General features: G+C 40.0%; 1 protein-coding gene and 1 long non-coding RNA gene across 2 annotated transcripts in view; one reads left to right on the top strand and one right to left on the bottom strand.

Annotated features, from left to right (window-relative positions):
* Positions 1-11,975, bottom strand: part of LOC139433293 (uncharacterized) — a 49,831-nt gene extending 37,856 nt beyond the window's left edge. Inside the window, exon 1 of the long non-coding RNA XR_011642829.1 lies at positions 11,770-11,975. This is a non-coding gene — a long non-coding RNA (uncharacterized lncRNA). The remainder of the gene's footprint in view (positions 1-11,769) is intronic.
* A 1,015-nt stretch (positions 11,976-12,990) lies between these two features.
* Positions 12,991-18,405, top strand: part of lgr4 (leucine-rich repeat containing G protein-coupled receptor 4) — a 34,456-nt gene continuing 29,041 nt past the window's right edge. Inside the window, exon 1 of the mRNA XM_034110394.2 lies at positions 12,991-13,884. Within this exon, the coding sequence (XP_033966285.1) occupies positions 13,703-13,884 (182 nt within the window). The 5' untranslated portion in view covers positions 12,991-13,702. The remainder of the gene's footprint in view (positions 13,885-18,405) is intronic.

Consider the following 18,405-nt stretch of genomic DNA (forward strand, 5'->3'; position numbering starts at 1 on the left):
CTGCTCCAAGTGTGGCCCGCGCAGTGCTGGGTCCCGTGTTGAGACAGAGTTCTGCCTGTTAAGTTCTGGTTGTTTTTGGTGATTTTCGAGATAAGCATGTCTAGCAATACGGGAGTTTCAATATCCCATAGTGAGACATCGAACGGAGTATTATGAATGAGAACTATAGGTTACTTACGTAACCCCAGTCTCAGAGTAACATGAAGTGAGATGTCTCACCAGACGGCCCTTCTTGCTAAGGCGAAGCGAGAAGAGGTGCTTATTTTGAATGACGCTGCGTCGTAGCGCAAGCTACTTAAAGGGTGGGTGGATTCCCTGACGTTGACGTCAAGATCACCAGCCAATCAGGATTGGCGTAATGAGATTGATGCTTCTGTTTGCATACGCGTTGAGGCACATCCCATAGTGAGACATCTCACTTCATGTTACTCTGAGGCTGGGGTTACGTAAGTAACCTATAGGTTCAGCTCCGGTTTCCCTTTTCTGCTCCCGCTCTGTTCACACCGCCCAGAGCTGCCGCTGCTGCATCATGACGTCACCGTTTACGTGCCTGCTTCATAAAATCCAAACCGCGCGGAAATCCCTCACATCGACAACAACAACAATGGCCGATTGTATTGAAGCGCTGTTCGCTTTGGTTATCCTCTTACGAAACGAAATGGAAGGCATCGGACGACTTTACTTGGAACTTTACAAACATCACATGTGAAATGCAAGACTTCTTTGTGGTCTTCAGCATCTACTTCAACCCGCCTCGACGTAAGAGAGACGTAAGCGACGCCACCTCTTAGCTCCGAAGCTCTTGCCTCTAGACCGACAATTTTTTGGAGCTACAAGTGAACCGGATTCCGGAGCTAATAGGCGGCGCCTCTGCGGTGTGAACAGGAAAAACTGGTACTTTTCAGGCTCCAGCTCCGAGCCGGAGCTGAAAACGCGTTGGTGTGAAAGGGGCATTACTGATTTCACAACTAGGACCTCTAAATGTGCCATGTACCTGTCAAAATGCTCACAGACAGAATAGCAAGTATATTGATTCATGTGAAGGGGTAAGATGCTGAAGAGGTTGGGTACCACCAGTCGTTGACCACTGGTGGGGCTATTGAGCAAGAATTTTTAAAAACCTTGCAAAGTTGCAAATGCGAGCATGTGGCAGCACAATCAACATTTGTGTTTTCTTGTTTGGAGCTGTTCCTTTTACTAACAGTAACACACTGAGAAAACGCAGCAATGCACCAACAAAGTTGGGGGAAAATGCAACTACAAGCTAACAAACATGGAAGTTAACAATACATAATTAGAAATATTGTAAAAACCACAACATAACCACAAAGATTATAAAATGCAGATCAGCCAAAAAACCTTTTATATGGCATTTCAATTTACACAGTACACATCTTAAAGTAAGATTAATCCATGACAACATGAAATCCTCCTGGACTCTTACTATGCCAGAAAGTGTAAATTGTAACGGGTTTATTAGATAGCTTATGTATTAACTCATTCTATCCATCAATAGTAAACAACTGACTAAGATGGCATTGGATTTGTCACAAATTTCCGCTCAAACATGTAACAAACTTGCAACCTTTTAACTGATGTTCATCCCCAACCCCCTACATACATTATTGTTCAAATTACACCAGTGATTATTTTCATTGTCTACACTCAGTAGACTTTGCAGGCGCACAAAAGGAAAGCAGCGTGGTTTTCTGGTGCTCCATCAATTGCAAATGTAACCCCACAATGACCAGGCAGGATAAGCCAAACCTCACCATCAGCAGGACTTTAAGATTGAGAGGTTGAAAATTAATCTGACAGCATGCTTTCAAAAGACAGCCTGGAGCTACAGGACACACAAGGGCTAATTGTTTCTATGTTTCTCTGGCCTCTGTGGTTTTCAATTATTAGTTTTAGGGACTGTTTGGCCAGAGTTTCACACTCTCTGTGGCATAAGTCTTATATTTAATATCATTACCTGTTTTGTTTTTATTATATTAAGAATGAATATGTATACTGATACCATTTTTGTAAATGTTTTTTTATTTAATAGAATTAAATCAGTCATTTCAGGCATTCTAAAATGTGAACATTTTCATTTTCTGATTCCATGAGGTAAGTAAATGGAATATTTTTGATCATTTAGACTGGCATGTTCCCCTAGTTTCTGACATTTTTTAGGCAAAACAATTGATCTATTGGATAAATAAATATTTAAATTAATGATCAGTTGCCGCCCTGTTATTGATACATTGTCAAAAGAGAGTAAATATGATAGTCAAATAATGTATGGTCTTTTTATTGCTTCACATTGCATGTCTGGATATAATATGAATGCAGAGAGGTTGTCATTACAGCTTGCACCAACCGATCAGTCATAAGTATTAAAGAAATTCCAATCTATTTGATACAAAAGGAAATGATTCATCATATCATTGAATTGTCAGTTCTGAACATCGACAGAAGTCAGTGTGATGAGGCACTTCCTGTTCATCTGAGAGGATACTTTATATCAAACATATGTCACCAACTGCTGAGAAACAACAGTGAGCTCTGTGCTGATGCTAGCATGCTGTGTAGAATACAGCTCGAGGGAACAGTTTCACAATGACCATTTATAAAGATAGAAGGCATGAATGACAGGACCACATAGTCCGATCATGCAAGAAAGCAATTACTATGCATTCTGCCAGATTTTAAAGGGTAATTTGACGATAAAACATCTTCAATTTATAAAGAAAATGTACCACAATGTTCCTTCAATAAAAGCCTTCTATCAAAAATGACAACTGGAACATATGCGTTAATATGTGAGAGTGGCTACATGAAATTGTTACAACAATTTGCCCTCTTTTGCTGGTAAGACCTTATATCCATGAGTAACTTTTAATGAGAGTGGTAGCTTTAGGCCTTAAGACTTAGACACTTCTTTAGAGCAATTTGTCATCCATTGCTGCTGAGGAATTATATCCATGAGTAACCTTTAATATGAGAATGTTAGCTGTAGGCCTTAACAGTTTACATTTCTAGGTCACCCTATCCGCAAGCCTCATCTATCCGAGTTGGAACAACCCGATCCAGTTTCTATTTAGTTCCATTATTGTGTGTTTAAAGTAAATGTAGAAGCTCTTTTGTGGGTGGCGAAACGTAACAGTGGGCAATATAAAATTGGTGTAAATGACACTTATGAGCAACACCAGCACATTGAGGCTTTTGAATGACTACAACTGTTTACATCTTCAAAGCCCATTTTCACAGCCTCAAAAAAGCAGCATTGTCCCAGGGTTATTAATTAATACTGTATAAACAAAATGATAACTGCTTCATTACCTTGAAATGCAGATGAAGACTTTCTTATCATTAGCTCACTTCAAAGCCAGCTCTGTTTTTGTGGTCTTTTTGCCTGAGATAGTTCTTATTTGTGTCAGCTAGGTCATCAGACAAAAGATGCTTTATAATAGTCTGGAAATGATGAACATCAGACTTCCAAAGCCGTTGTAGAAGAAGGTGATCATTGTGACCACACTCTTCTCAGAGGACAGACAGAGAGCGTCATCTGGCGTTACGGTCACACTGTCCCTCACTTGCTAATAACTGTTCTGGCCTAAGCATCAACTCTCCCCCTTAGGGCTTGTCTTTCTTAGGGAGCTAAAAGGAATGGCCGAGCAGAGAGAGACAATAAGTGACAATCAATGACATTTTCTAAAAGCATTCGGTGTCTTGTATGATAGCAGGATGACAAAATTCAGGGTCAACATCAGCTGAGGAAGATAGGAAAGCAAGGACGCATTCTGCATTTACCGAAACTCAGAGATGTATGACTGTGTTAGTCATATCGAAATAATTACAGGAAATTGGATGTGTTTCTTTATGTCTATTTAAATGTCTCTAATAGCTTCCATTAGGGTTATGGTTGGGTGACTGGAAAACAGAAAGACAGCTTTCCTTTAGATCAACAACATTAACACACACACAAAGAGCATGGGATACTTGTTTCGCCATTTTCTTGATTTTATAAATTCTACCTTGATCTTTAAGTTAAATAAATACCAATAAAGAATATTGAACTAAATGTAATCAACTCTCTCACCTCTCACATTAGTGACTTATTATTAATGTAACAATATGTATTATCAGCTTTAATGTCAAAATGTTGTTGCTCGGTTGAGGCGTGGTTAATAAGCGGCTGCCCTGGTTAGATGAATCTATGATATATGATATACTTAATTACTTTGGAATAACTTTAATAATTAATTACAGTTTTTTCATCAACTTTTTTATTCTATTAATTTAATTGAATCTTTTAATTCCTCCTCATGCCTTAATCATCTGTCATGAAATACAACAAAACACAGTCTTCCTAAGGCAACACATGCACAGTTTCTGCTTCAATGCAGTGTTATACTCCTGGGGGCAGAATTTATTCAGACGATTGAGTGTGAATGGAAAATAGTTGGAGCACTGAGAAAATCTAACCACTGTGGGGTAGTGTTTCTCTTTATAAAAACTCAGATACACCCACAGCTGCGTTAAGAGAAAACTATAAAAAATATGAATATCCATTTCCTAATTCCTTAATATCTGTGTGCTTTTCTGAAATATAAAAGGTGTACATATTAAATAAAACAGGGGACCATGATTAGTGCTTGGTTGCATTCTGGCATTCTAGTTTTTATTTATTTCCTAACAGGCATATACCTATCACATACAGTATATATCTGTTTTAATTTAATAAACATTGTAATAACATGTAAGTTATCTGAAATAATCATTCTTGAGAATAGGATAAGTGAAACAATTTAATGAGTTTACAACAATAAATTGGGAAGGCAATCCCGTATTGCTTCTGTATTTTATTTTTACTTCATGTCTGTACTTTACTTTCGCATCTAAACTTTACAAAAAAAGCTTTCAATAATACAGAAATAAATACAAGGGGATAGTAGTGTAATAAAGTTATATCATTTAAAGAAACACTGCCCCTCAGTGCATGTTTTCATCCATGCAAATAGACATGGACATGATTTTAGTCATAGTAAGAATAGTGCAATAATTCCTTTTGGATGTTTCCCAATAAAGCAAAATGCAAGGTATCCAGATGATGACCTCTGCATGGGTACATTCTATTTGTTTATAGTCCTTCCTTGGCACAATGTACTCCAGGCACTTCTACTGGACTCAAGGTTGTCTAACTTCTCTCTACTGGATTAATTTATCGAGTTTTGACCTTTCATGTCTCACTCATGGGTCACAAGTTTGTCACCAAGACAATTTGGTCATTCACAAAACAAGGATGAGTTTCAGCATAGAAACCTTGATTTTGTATTGTAAAAGGTCAATACTGTGACTTTAACTTAATACTTGCTATTCTCAGCACTTACTGCTTATATCTTGACATTTCTTACAGGATCAGTCTTCCATTTTAATGTGTGAATCCAGGATGTCTTTGGCTTTGCTTACATTGAAGGAAGAGGCAATGCACTACATTTAAAGGACCATAGAATTCCATGGCATCTAGCATTGAGATTGCAGGGTGCAACCAATTCAATACCCGTCTGCTCATCCCTTCCTTTTCAAGTGTATTTGAGGACTTCAGGTTACTTGAAAACGCACAAGTGCCTCTCTTGAGTTTGGCATGTTCATTCCGGGTTACTGTAGGAAGTTTAAAGGAGAAGTTTAAAAGGAAGATGGCTGTGTGTAACCACCTATCTTTGCGATATGAAACAGTTTTTCTGAGATAGAGAAGCCTATTCCAATAAGACCCACACACTTGTCCTTAAAGGTCTGCTATCATGCAAAATGCACTTCTTGATGTCTTTTATACATAAATATGTGTCCCCGGTATGTCAGTAGACTCACAAAGTGTCCAAAAATACAACCCTCTCTCTCTCCCTCCGTACCCACATCTCTAAAAACGGGGGTACAACGGAGTTGATCCAGATTTGCTGCCGATAATAGAAAATGTGGGCTGGCTTTACGCCCATGGCCCAATGCGTGACGTTTTGGAAGTAATATGGTCTGTGTTTACATTAGCAAGCATGCTAACACTCAGAGCTAACGCTGTACTGGAGAGAGTATGTGTAAAAAAGCAGGATATGAAAAGGTACTCACCTTGTGGTAAACCAGTGAGAGAAAAAGCATTGAGCTCCATACTGTTTCAGAAAGAATCATTGATGTGGTTTGGAACATAATATGGTGTTTAATCACGGCAGCGTTTAGCTGAGTATCTCGGTAGAATTATTCTGCATGAGCTCTCGTCCCGGCTCTCTTTTTTTTTTTTTTAAAGCTATGGAGCACCTCTCATAACAGGGCTGAAATAGAGGCATGGCTAGAATGGGTGATCTCTTTGGTATTTTGAGCAAAACACTTCATAGACATGTTTTTGATATATCTGAGACCTATAATATATGCCTAAAAATAGTATAATAGGAGATAGGGATGTCCCGATCACCTTTTTTTGCTCCCGATCTGATTCCGATCACTTGATTTTGACAATCTGCCGATACCGATTTTTCCCGATCCGATATTTATGCAATGCATTAAGAGAAAAAAAAGGAAAAAAGCATTCAAGTTGTCCCTTAAGGTAATTTTTTTATTTAAATGACAGTACCCAACCATCTATTCTATCCAACATGGATATAGCTTATTTTGTTCACAGCAGCATTGGATCAGTTCAGTTGTGCAGCATTGGATCAAAACAAAATAAAGCTTATCAGTGGTCCACCACAAAATAACCATGTAAACAAATTGAGTGCAGATAGTGCAGTAACAAAACAAAAATAACTCTACTGGAAAGAGGTAGCTTGACTAGCTTCACAAGTTCACATTCAGTCACAAATAATAAAATAAAATAAAAATGTGGCTTAGTGCAGAATTCTAGCTTTAAGACTAACTAGTCTAGTAATAATGCAATGAACAACAGCAGCTTAACATAACATGAATAAACAAAGTATTATATTTCCATCTTACTGGAGTAACACAGGCTGCACGTCCAGGCTGCTAACCAGTGCCACGTGGGGCTAACGACGGCTGCCAGCTACCCATTGCTGCCAGCTAGCGGCTAACCACGTGGGGCTAACAACGGCTAGTGCTAACGGCTATCGGCCCTTTTTAGTTTTTTTCTGGTGCCGGAGAGGAGGTTCGACCAGCCGGTTGACATCATGTGGACACTCTCACCTTTTTCATCACCTCAACGGCGGTTCCAGACGCCACTCACGTTTTCATCGACGCCTGGGTGGTGCACTCCTGGACCCCGTCTCGCCTCGATGGTTTTGGACGTCGCCCATGCTGCCATCGGCCCGTGGATGGCGCGCTCCGGAGCCTGTCTGGCCTCTCCTGCCTTCTGGGGATATCCAGACGCCACTCACGTTCATCGGTGCCTGGGTGGCGCACTCCTGGACCCCCTCTCGCCTCGACAGTTCCGGACGTCGCCCATGCTCCATCGGCCCATGGGTGGCGCGCTCCGGGACCCTGTCTGGCCTCTCCTGCTTCCCGGGGATGCCTCAGCGCCTGTTGAGGACTTCATGCCCGCCGCCGCGGCACGTCTGCCTGCGGCCGGGTTGCTCTCCTGCTTCCCGGGGATAACTCGACGCCTGCCGAGGACTTCGTGCCCGCCGCCGTTGCACGTCTGCCTGCGGCCGGGTTTCGCTCCTTCCTCCCGGGGGGACTGCTCCTCTCTTCCGGGGATACCTCGACGCCTGCCGAGGACTTCGTGCCCGCCGCCGTTGTGCGTCTGCCTGCGGCCGGGTTGCGCTCTTTCCTGCTGGGTTCTCCGCTACACCTACTGCGGCCCCCTTACGACGGCCCGTTCCGGCCCGCCCCCGGTGGGGGTGCCCTCGCCCTCGTTAGGGCCCCTGCCCTCTCCTGCGGCCCCCTTTTGTGGCCCGTTCCATGGCCCGGTCCTCACCTGCGGCCCCACCCTCCTCGGCCCTTGTGGTGCTTCCTCCACGGACGTGGGGATATATTTTTTTGCCATGTTTGAATTCTGGGGGGGCTTGTGTGGTGACCACCTATTTAACCACTGGGACATAATTCAAACTTGGAACTACAGTTGCGGTTATTGTTCCCACACGGACATGTTATGGGTTACCTATAAATAGTGTGTGCCCTCTTGGCTCTCTCTCTTGTCGACCTGGGCTGCGACCCGACAACATATCCTTTGCAGCTTGTGAATAAATTACTATTCTTGCATCTTCCTTGCACCGCCTCTGACTATATATCTACTGATAGACTGATATCTACATATAAAGACGGAGAAAGTAAACGATAACGTTTATGGTTAAGTGTTAGCACCCCCCGAAGAGGCCCTAGCTCTTACGTTGATATTGGAGATTTCAATAAATTCAATTTGAAAAAAAAACGGGGGAAAAAATGAAAAAACAAACAATTGTATTAGATTGGTTGTGTTGAACGTAGCTCTGTTCTTTCCACCACGCGGAACCTCCTTCTTGCAAACATTGCATCTGGCTGTTACACTGCCTTCGCTTTCAATTTATAAATTATAATACTTCCAAACTCCTGACATTTGCTCTGTCCCGACTCCCGAGTCACCAGCTGAACGTAGCCTCTCGTTAGCTTACTGCTACTATTAGACACTGCGCCCTGCCCACTCTGTTGCCAAAAGAAGCAACACATACATGATGTTGTGTAATTTTAAACTAAGGCCTCAGGATGACTTTAAGACATGGTCATTTTTGTTTTGTAACATTAAATAAAATAATTTTTTTAAGGATTCCCGATCCCCGATCTTTTTCTCCCGATTCCGATCTTTTAAAAATCACGTGATCGGCTCCGATCCCCGATCACATGATCGGATCGGGACATCTCTAATAGGAGACCTTAAAACAGTTCAAAAATATACAACGCTGCTGTTTAAAATGTTTATTGTTTTTACTTATTTACTGCATGTTGTCAAATATATTACTTGGCAAATTCTTTAAATGAACTTGTAATATTTTCAGTAATGTGAATAATACGCTTGAGCTTCTGGACCTTTTAAAAAGAAGATCTCGGTAGATGCCACAACTTTCTTCCCTATTAAAGAGGGATTTGCCTCAGGGTGCTGATTTGACTCTCCGTGATTGATACCATACTGTAAACCACCCAACTGATAATGTATGGCTCATAATCCAATCCCAGTTTCCATATGCTGGAGGTGCGCCATATGCCTATGGCCTGTCTGGTTGATTTCCCTTTTCCCTATGCACCATTGATTATCTCACAATGTGAAGGGTGGAGACGCTGAGTGGCAGGTGCTGCAATAGTTTTTGTAAGTGATGTGTTAAGCAGAGCACATGCAGTGAATGTGGGTGATGGAGATGTATATACAGTATGGTGTCATTGTTGTGTCTTTCCTCATTTTATGCCTGCAGTCATCACTTAACTATTATGCACATCTTTCAAATGTATTGACAAGTGTGCATCCTAACTCTAACCTTGATTGGTTATTGGCTAATGCAAGCCAAAAAAAAAAAAAAAGCCATTCATAAAGTGGCCAAAATCTGATCAGCTCATTTTTAGACAGGTTTTTATATAAATAGATCAGGAGAAAAAGAGAGCAAATCTTTTTTTCTGAAACTTTCAGAATCTCTTTACACAGAGGGGACACATGTTTATGTATAAAAAACATAAAAAAGTGGATTTTGCATAATAGGTGACCTTTAAAGAAAAAGTGTTTATGCAAAGGAACAGGAGAAAAGCTAAATGTAATCATAAACACAAATAACATTTGATTAGAAAGTTCAGCACTATGCGCTTAGCAATGGTTGAGTATGTTGTTGTAGTTATACAATATAAATGATTTACTGACATTTTGAAGACAAATATCCTAAATGTATCCCATAACATGTAACCTCCGATGCAAAATTCTTAATTCTTAAAATATTTATTTGGTATATTCTTTGCTTCTCATTCTGCTGGTCCTTTTTACGGCTACATCACCAAGCTGTTTGCCAGACGTCATGTCAGCCCTGCGCTGGACCGCTGGATATAAACAGCTCTCCATTGACAGGATATACAAATCATTTGCGAGGTCCTTGATGTAAAAAACCCTCATGATAATGTGCTTTTTTTAAGGGATTTGAAATAAAAGGTTATTCATATAAGAGGTAAAAAAAAAGTTGCATTTGGCTGTTAAACTAATTGTATCAACCCCCCAAAAAACCGAGACATAACTATGCATGGAAATTACCATCATGTATTTCCATCATAATGTTCAAAGCCATTATGACACACATTGCTGAGCTTTGTCTTATCTTCAGGTTTGTAGCAATGTAAAACACAAGCGATCAATGCCATCTTAATCATAAAAAAAAGGTTAACATGTTAGTCTGCAATGTTATGGATTCGGTAGATAACATGGTGGTTCGCACAGTAGATCGGTCTTTCTTTAGAACTTTAGAATTCTTTACAACAAGATTATTTTTGCTTCAAGCTTTGGTAATGTGTTTACTGTGTATTGAACAGAAAGGATGTAATAGGTAACTCTACAAACAATAAGCAATCCTAGTTTAGGCATAATGTGTCAGACCTAACATTCTTACTTTGGCTTGTAGTATTTTGTTGGAACCCCCATTGACCTGGCATGTACAAATATCTACTTGTACTTACCTAATGTGATCTCCACTGAATTATGTACATTGTCAAGCTCCCTTGCCAAGAATACACCAAGTCAATAATCCTATGATATTTAACCAGTTAAGCCCCGTGCCCCCGGTACCGGGGGCAAAACGCAACATCTTGCAAGAAACAGCGTCTGAGGGCTTCTTAACATTTAACAAACTATGAATGTGTCATACCCACTTAACGGGAAGAAACTCAGCCATCAGACAATATTAACAATTTTTAGCTAAACGAAACACAAGGGTCATACCAAGCCTCTGAATTAGCCCTGAGAGAAAAAATGCTAACGCACTTAGCACAGAACTCACGGTAGAGATACCTTATTACTTATCGGATCTGCACAAACAAGATATAAGCTAGCAAACTGAGATTCCACGGACACCACTGAACGATCAAAACTCGCAGCAAGGGAAGACAACCCAGACAACACACAACATAGCTTTACGGGACCAAAACGGAAAATCAGTCTTACCGTTGCTGTTTTCTGATCAAAAGTTGTGTTCAATGGCATTACAACGATAACAACGCTGCTGAAGGTTAATCCAATGTGTCTGAGTCACTTTGAAATGATTACTGATAATCCATCATCATATTTATGTCAATAACGGAGTTTTCATATATAGCTGCTATGATAGCTACGAGAGTGTATGACAGCTTCCGGTTTTGGGCATTCTGGCTACGTATCACTATTTCACCAATGCTCTAACGGTTAAAAAGAGGTGTCAATCATCAAAATCGACCGATGGGTTCCAGAGATATGGAAAATGCACCCAAATGACCCCAGAAGTGGGTTTTTTTCTAAATATCTTTAAAAAGGTCAAATGTCACTTGTTTTGCATCAATCTTGATACAGGGTACTTATTATATGTTATAGTTTGGATTCCTAAAGCTTTTAGTCTACTATCCCATCATTCAAGGGTGGTTTTCACTATAAGTAATGTTTTTTTTGTGGACGGAAACTATAATTGATTCATGCCGACGCTTATTCCTCGTGTCTATCACTCCCTGCTGTAAAAACATTTCACATACACAGCGAAAAGATTGTTCTGCTCTGGTTTTGTGTTTCTGCCATCTCCGTTGCTCAGCCGATTATGGTTGGCTGCTGTTTAGCTCCTAGCCTCTGCCGTCCTGCTATTAGCAAAACGAGCTCACCGTCGTGCTCTGCTTTCCGTGGAATCCCCGCTCCGGAATACCCCGACTGGGCTCCTCTCTGCCACGCTCCCAGGACTATCCACGAACTCTCCCTCAGTCCTGCCATCTCAACTGGGCTGTTTTCCATCACCGCTGCTGAGGTTCGAGGTCCGGTTTCTACCAGGCTAATGGTGCTAGCTGGCTCGCTGTTCTTCCCACATGCCCCACCCCGGAACCTGCGGTCTTCAGACTCTGGCCTGCATCCAACTCACAGGTTTATCATTGCTTTGAGAAAAAAGATTATTAATTTACCACTTTTAGAAGTGAAGATTTAGTCTTCGCTTCTCAAAGTGTTCTGGGAATGTTATTTTCGAGCCTGAGACCTGAAAAACAGGCTCGGGGCTTAACTGGTTAACTGTAGCATAAAGTGAAATAACTTGTGCTTGTTTCCAACCCACACACCTTTCTTTTGTGTCTTAAATGGAACAAACACATAATTTGGCCATAATGTATTTTTATTCCCCCTTATTTTTCTTTTGTATTTTAGGTTATTGCCTGTTACTCGTCAAAAAAAAGATGTTACATTAAAAATATGTATAAACACAATTAAATGTGATGCATTGCCTGTGTGTTTAAAGGAGTCACATATAACAATGTATACCAGCTGAATATTGCCTATTATTTTACCCCATATCATCAATTTAAATCTGTAAAATTAACTTTGAAAGGTCTAAAACATTTTGCTACTTTTACTCATGTCTTTGTTTATTTGATTGTTGTTATGCTAGACATAAATGCTGCTAATCACAATAAGATAAGATAAATAGTACTTTATTGATCCCAATTTGGGAAATGTTTGTGTTGCAGCAGCATAAAAAGACATGGTATTGTACAATACAAATTAAAAGACAAGAAATAAACAAGAAAGTAGATAATATACGTTGAATTTACAAATGAACTTCAACAAGATATAAAGCAAGGTATTATACTTATGTGACAGATGTAATATTACATATTAAACTGAATATATAAATGTAAAATGTACAGTGTGATTTTATTCCAAGAGAAACTGGATGTTATGTATGAATAACTTCTGCCTCCTTCCACTATTAGTGTGGTATTAACCTACTTGTTATCAAAGGACCCGAGTAGCTACAATTCCCACCCCCGCTGCTTTTGAAACAGGGCAAACAGAGTGTTTAACAGGAAATGCACTGATACGTTTCTCTGGAACTAAACTGGATCTCCATTGTTGTGTAACTTTTACCTGCCTCTTCTCCCCGGCTGGTGAGTGTGCAGCGGATGGCAGCAGTGACGTTGTGGTGCAGGTCTGAGTGTTGCACAGGCCCAGTGCTGCAGGTTGTCCGGTAGGGTGCCTGCAGAGCCACAAGCATGCTGTTGATGTCAGGAGCAGAGGAGGGGAACGTGAGGAATGGCTGAAAACTGTCGGTGATCTCCTGTTAGGAAACAAACCCGGTGTGTTTAGCTGAGCATTTCCCCGCGACCAGATCAGCCTGTTAGCGACGCATTAGCAGGCACTGCTGGTTTGGGCTTTATTTATTTTGTTGATTATTTAATGGGACAGCGAAAACGCAAAAAACGCAAGGTAGGCTACCGCTCTTGTCGCCACCAGCTCTGCTACTTTATTTTCATGGACTAATACGACACACGGGGGGTTGAGAAATGTTTCACTGCAAGGTAAAACACTCGTCTTCGGAGACAATGTTTGGTTGTTAACGCTAGCTAAAACCCTTACGTGGATATTTGTTGGTTTGGCTTGTGAATGTATGAAGTGCTCGGACGTTTTATTTTGTTTTGTGTGAAAAGCGTCGGTTAGCCTTCATCTCTTCATGCCTCAGCCGACCAACCACATGAGAAGTCGACGTCCGGAATAGATTAAACCACAAAGAAAGGCCTCCTTTTTATCGCTTTCACCTGAAACGACGAGGAGAAAATGCGTGTGGACTTGTTTTGGATATGTTTGTGGTGTTTCCTTCGCCCTGGTGCCACCGGTCAAGGACAGTCGACGGCCGTGTGCTCGCCCTCATGCAGCTGCGATGAAGATGGGGGTGCAGACTGCTCCGGGAGGGGGCTGACCACCGTCCCGACCGGGCTCAGTACTTTCACCTACTACCTGTAAGTACTGACCAACATCCACAGGGAACAACAACCTTACAACATGTCTGTGCACTATACATGCCCCACTCTAAAGGCCTAAGTATTGGATTGTGTTGTGTTTACATCACAAGTGAATAATTGGGCATTCAACATCATGGGGTTAACTTTTGGCCCACCAGAGAAAAAAAATCCTGATGATGATGTAAGGAAAAGCAGAGTTTCTAATCTTTATTTAACGTGTTATACCTAAGAGTTAGGTGACACAGTTCTTGACAACTTGTCACAAACTTTCTTTTGCAGCCCAAAAGTTTCTGCTCATGTTGTTTATGACATTTAGGGATTTAGGGATTTTCAGTAGATCCATTTTAAAGTTGAAACAATCATAAAAAATCACCTAGAAACTGGTAACAGAATCTTGATAGTTTAGATTTGATTATTTTCTTTGTCATATATAATAGTTGACCGAAAAGTTAAGGTTTTGTTTTTGTTACACTGATCCCAGGAAATGATAATGGACCTGTATCACTACTTTTTGACAATTTTTAGACTGAGCAATTAATAGTGAACACAATAACCATGTTGATTGATATTGAAAATAGCATTAGTTGAGGCATTTAGTCTATAACATTTCTAAATAGTAAAACATGTCTACAACTTTTTTCCAGAGCCATGCAGTCCTAAATCATTTGCAATTACAATTATATTTAAGAGTCTGAGTGCATTTTGAATGTTTTTGTTTAATTAAAGACTAAATGATTAATCAATTATCAGAATTGTTGCAGATAGTTGTTGTTGATCAACAAGTTGTTTCAGCTCTTGATATGTTTTATGATGTTTTTACGATTGACATGATATGGGTTAGCCCTTTTGTGACCCCAACACTCATACATATTTTTTTACGTGTTGTCCTTGGCAGGTTGTGTTGTCAGATGTATGTGTTCTGAATAAATACTATGAATGATTTAGATATTGTGTATGGCAAAAACTCTCAAGTCTGTAAAAATATTCGATTCAAACATTGGTACTTGAAACACTTTTTAATTTAACACACTAAAGGGCCCATGAAAATAGCTTTTAAAAAAGCAATCCCTTGCTGGATAAAAGGTAAAAATGTAATGCTTTTCTTTCCACCTAAAAGTTGGTTAGGAAATGCAATGTGACTTAACCACCAGGTAATGAACTGAGTACTGAGGTCACAATCGAGCCCAATTTACATGAGTAATGCTCAGTGGACTGTAGCCAACATTATGTTCAGTACAACATAATTAAGAGTCAAGCTTTTTCCATTATTTGATTTAGTGCGACTAAGAGTTAAGTACTGCTTTGTGTAAGAGCTTATTTAATTTTTTTGAAATGGGACAAAATGTGCAGCAGGTAGGTCAGATATTTTTATGGGTGGGTGCAGAGATACAGTTGATGATTGCCCCATGAAGAAACGCCTGAGTTTGTTTCACAACCTCTGGGTTAATCATAAACTCATAAACTTAAGTAACCACCTCTGCAACGGCATTGAAAACAGAAATGTAGTGTGGCTTTTGTAATTACTTTGCTCCCTCACAAAGAATGAATATAAGAGGTTATGATTTTAAGTTTACACAGGCACTTGTCTAAATAAAAATGCTATTGCTATTTCGTTCATAAGTTAACCTTAAGGCTATTCCAATGTAACCTTGCCTCAAAGTGTTACGTTTTATCTCTGTGTGGGAAAACCTCCGTGTTCCTTTTTTGCCACCTTGTAAGAATGGTGGACAAAGCCATGCTACATTAGAAGCGATTGTGGCACTTGAAATCACTATTGTTAGGGAAGTGTTGGGTAAATTAAACAGTGGCTTCATATGCCAAGCTCCATACTCATGTCACACTTCTAGATAAATAGTTTTTCTTATGTGCAGTCGGACATCTCAATCGCAACATGAAGCAATGTTTTCTTAAAATGATATTGCAGCCCTTACTACCACTCTACTGGCCTTTTTATGCATAAATGGAAAACGGTATGTTGTTTTCTTCTATCTGCTCTGCACATTTATCTAAATGCTCTGTGACAGGTTTTACGCACTGAACTGCCTCATGTATTAGCCTCAACCTCTTAAAAGTATGTGAAAGGTTGTCTGTCCCTCTCTCTGTCCTTCTCTCATTTGTTCTCCTGGTCTCTTGAACCTAAGTTGTCCTCTCACACTCCCTCCATCTTTTGTATGTGGAGCACTGGGGTTAGGGATCATGATGGATTAGTGAGACATATTGCAGCTGCAAGGGCTCCTTTTTCTCAGAGCTAATGCTCCCACAATGGTATACTGATGTGTAAAGAAAAAAGCTTATATATCAGTGTTTTGTTTCTGCAACATTTAAACTAAACATACATGTTTGTTTGCAGACATCATGTGTTGAAAATATGTTGTAAGGCTAACAAAAATATAGCCTAGGAACAGTAAAGAAGGTATGATACGACAAATGATTTAAAAAAAAAAAAAAAAAACAGAGATGCAAGGTTGTTTTCGTAAGCTTATCTTTACCCAAGGTCAAGAAGTCCTCATTACAAGGAAACATATTAATGTATTTGTTGATTCTCTATTGTTAATTTAACTTTTGTTTTAGAAAAACAAACGTATGTCTTTTTACAAGTGTAAATCATACACATTTTACAATAAATCATGGGACAATTTTGGAGTGGACTCTTACCTGCAGCCCACAGGGGCTTGAATGTTGGCAACTGTAATGGAAACGGTGCTGTCACAGAAAAGCAGATGAGAGAAAAGAGGAGGCCCCTCAGCCAGTAACAAAGCAAACACTCCTTGAAAAGGTATGTAGTTTACCTGCCACAAGTTATTGGTACAGTGTCTGCGTTTCTCGTGCATTGTGAGCAAGAGGGAGATTTCCAAATGACATCCTTATAGTGTTAGATCCTTTTCCAAAGTGCACAAGGTTGAGACATAAAGGAAAAGGAGGGGTTTTGTCAGGGGTCTTACACTCTGCTGGTGGAGCTTGCCGGCTTCACCATTGGTGCCCTCAACCCATTTTTAAATGAATGATACTTTTGTTCTTGGTCAGCAGAGGTGAAAGGAGCCAGTCAGTGGTTCCCACTACCAAACAGGATGACTTGTGGATGGGCGAATATTAACGCCACACCCCCCCTCTCTCTCTCTGAGTCCCCGACCCTTTCCTTCACTCATACACCTATTACCCTCCCCATCACACCGTTTCTAACTGATAACGGTTTCTGTTTTTTTGTTATTCTTGTGCCCAGTATTCAAGCATAAAACATTATTTAAGGTTTGTTGGTCAGAACTCTAGTGTGAATGGAGTGATGCATTATTTGTGGGGTGACACAATTACGCTTGTCTTGTGGGTAGGAAAAATAAGGTTGGAGCCTAATTACAATACATGGGGGGAAAAAGTCTGTTATGCCAGATTTTCAAAGCCAAAAATCAGCTCCCATCGTCTATTCCTTGACCTCTGTGTGAAATGTCACAGGGTTAAGGAATAGTGGATAGGGGAATTCAAAAGGATTTAGGAGAAGAGACTGCGGTGCTTTGAGAATCCGACTGCACTTTCACTATCCGTCGTATTTATGATGCGCCAGCGGACGTCATGAATATGCGTCTGCTGTGGGGAAACTACAGTTTTCTATACAGCGGACTACAACATGCATTTATAATAAGAATGACGGACTACTTTAAACTCATCTAGAGACTCTGCACCGTGCTCTGATGCTGTTGTTTTATGCTTTATGAACGTGGAAAACAGAGAAACATATTCTTCATGACCAAAGTTGGAATTGAAATTTAAAAAAAGGAAAGTGAAACTTATACTCGTCACCCTCTCCCTCCGGTCCACATTAATACAAATGATCCCAATACGTATTATTGTATGAAAAGATCTTAAAATAAATACAAATGTATTTATTATAAACGTTAGTCCTTAACGTCTATCAGCTGACCAGCTGTTTTCGTAATCGCTGCAAGCCAAAATCGTAATCGAGATTAAAATACGATTAATTGCACAGCCCTATTGCACATTAAGCAATAGCCCTTGCAATAGTCAGTTAAACACATGGCTAGGTTTCCCTAAAGTTAACTGGTAATGTAGCACACAGCAAGAGACCTGTTGCTGTGGTTATCTGCCATTTAATAAACCTCTTACACTGATAATGGTTCATCCGTTTACCAGAACAATGTTTCACATGTCCTAGTATATGATTTTACTGGAAATTACATATGACACATCACATGTTCTCTACTTTTCTGTAACATACAGTAGGAAAGGATACGAGGACTGTATGGTCAGTCTGATGGTTAAATTATCTACAAAACAATGTTTTCATTCTTTTTACCCAGCCTCTATTATGATGTCAGAAGAGACAAAGATCATTATTTTCATTTCATTTCAAACCTTTATTTATCCAGATTGGTCCCATTGAGATCATAGATCTCTTTTTCAAGGGAGACCTGCAGCATATAAGTTCCACATGAAACATAAAACAATAAAGGACATTATACATTATATTTACAGGATACATAGTTATAGACATTTACAAGTGCCCAT

The sequence above is a fragment of the Pseudochaenichthys georgianus genome, chromosome 3 (genome assembly GCF_902827115.2).
Source record: "Pseudochaenichthys georgianus chromosome 3, fPseGeo1.2, whole genome shotgun sequence".
Classification (NCBI taxonomy): domain Eukaryota; kingdom Metazoa; phylum Chordata; class Actinopteri; order Perciformes; family Channichthyidae; genus Pseudochaenichthys; species Pseudochaenichthys georgianus.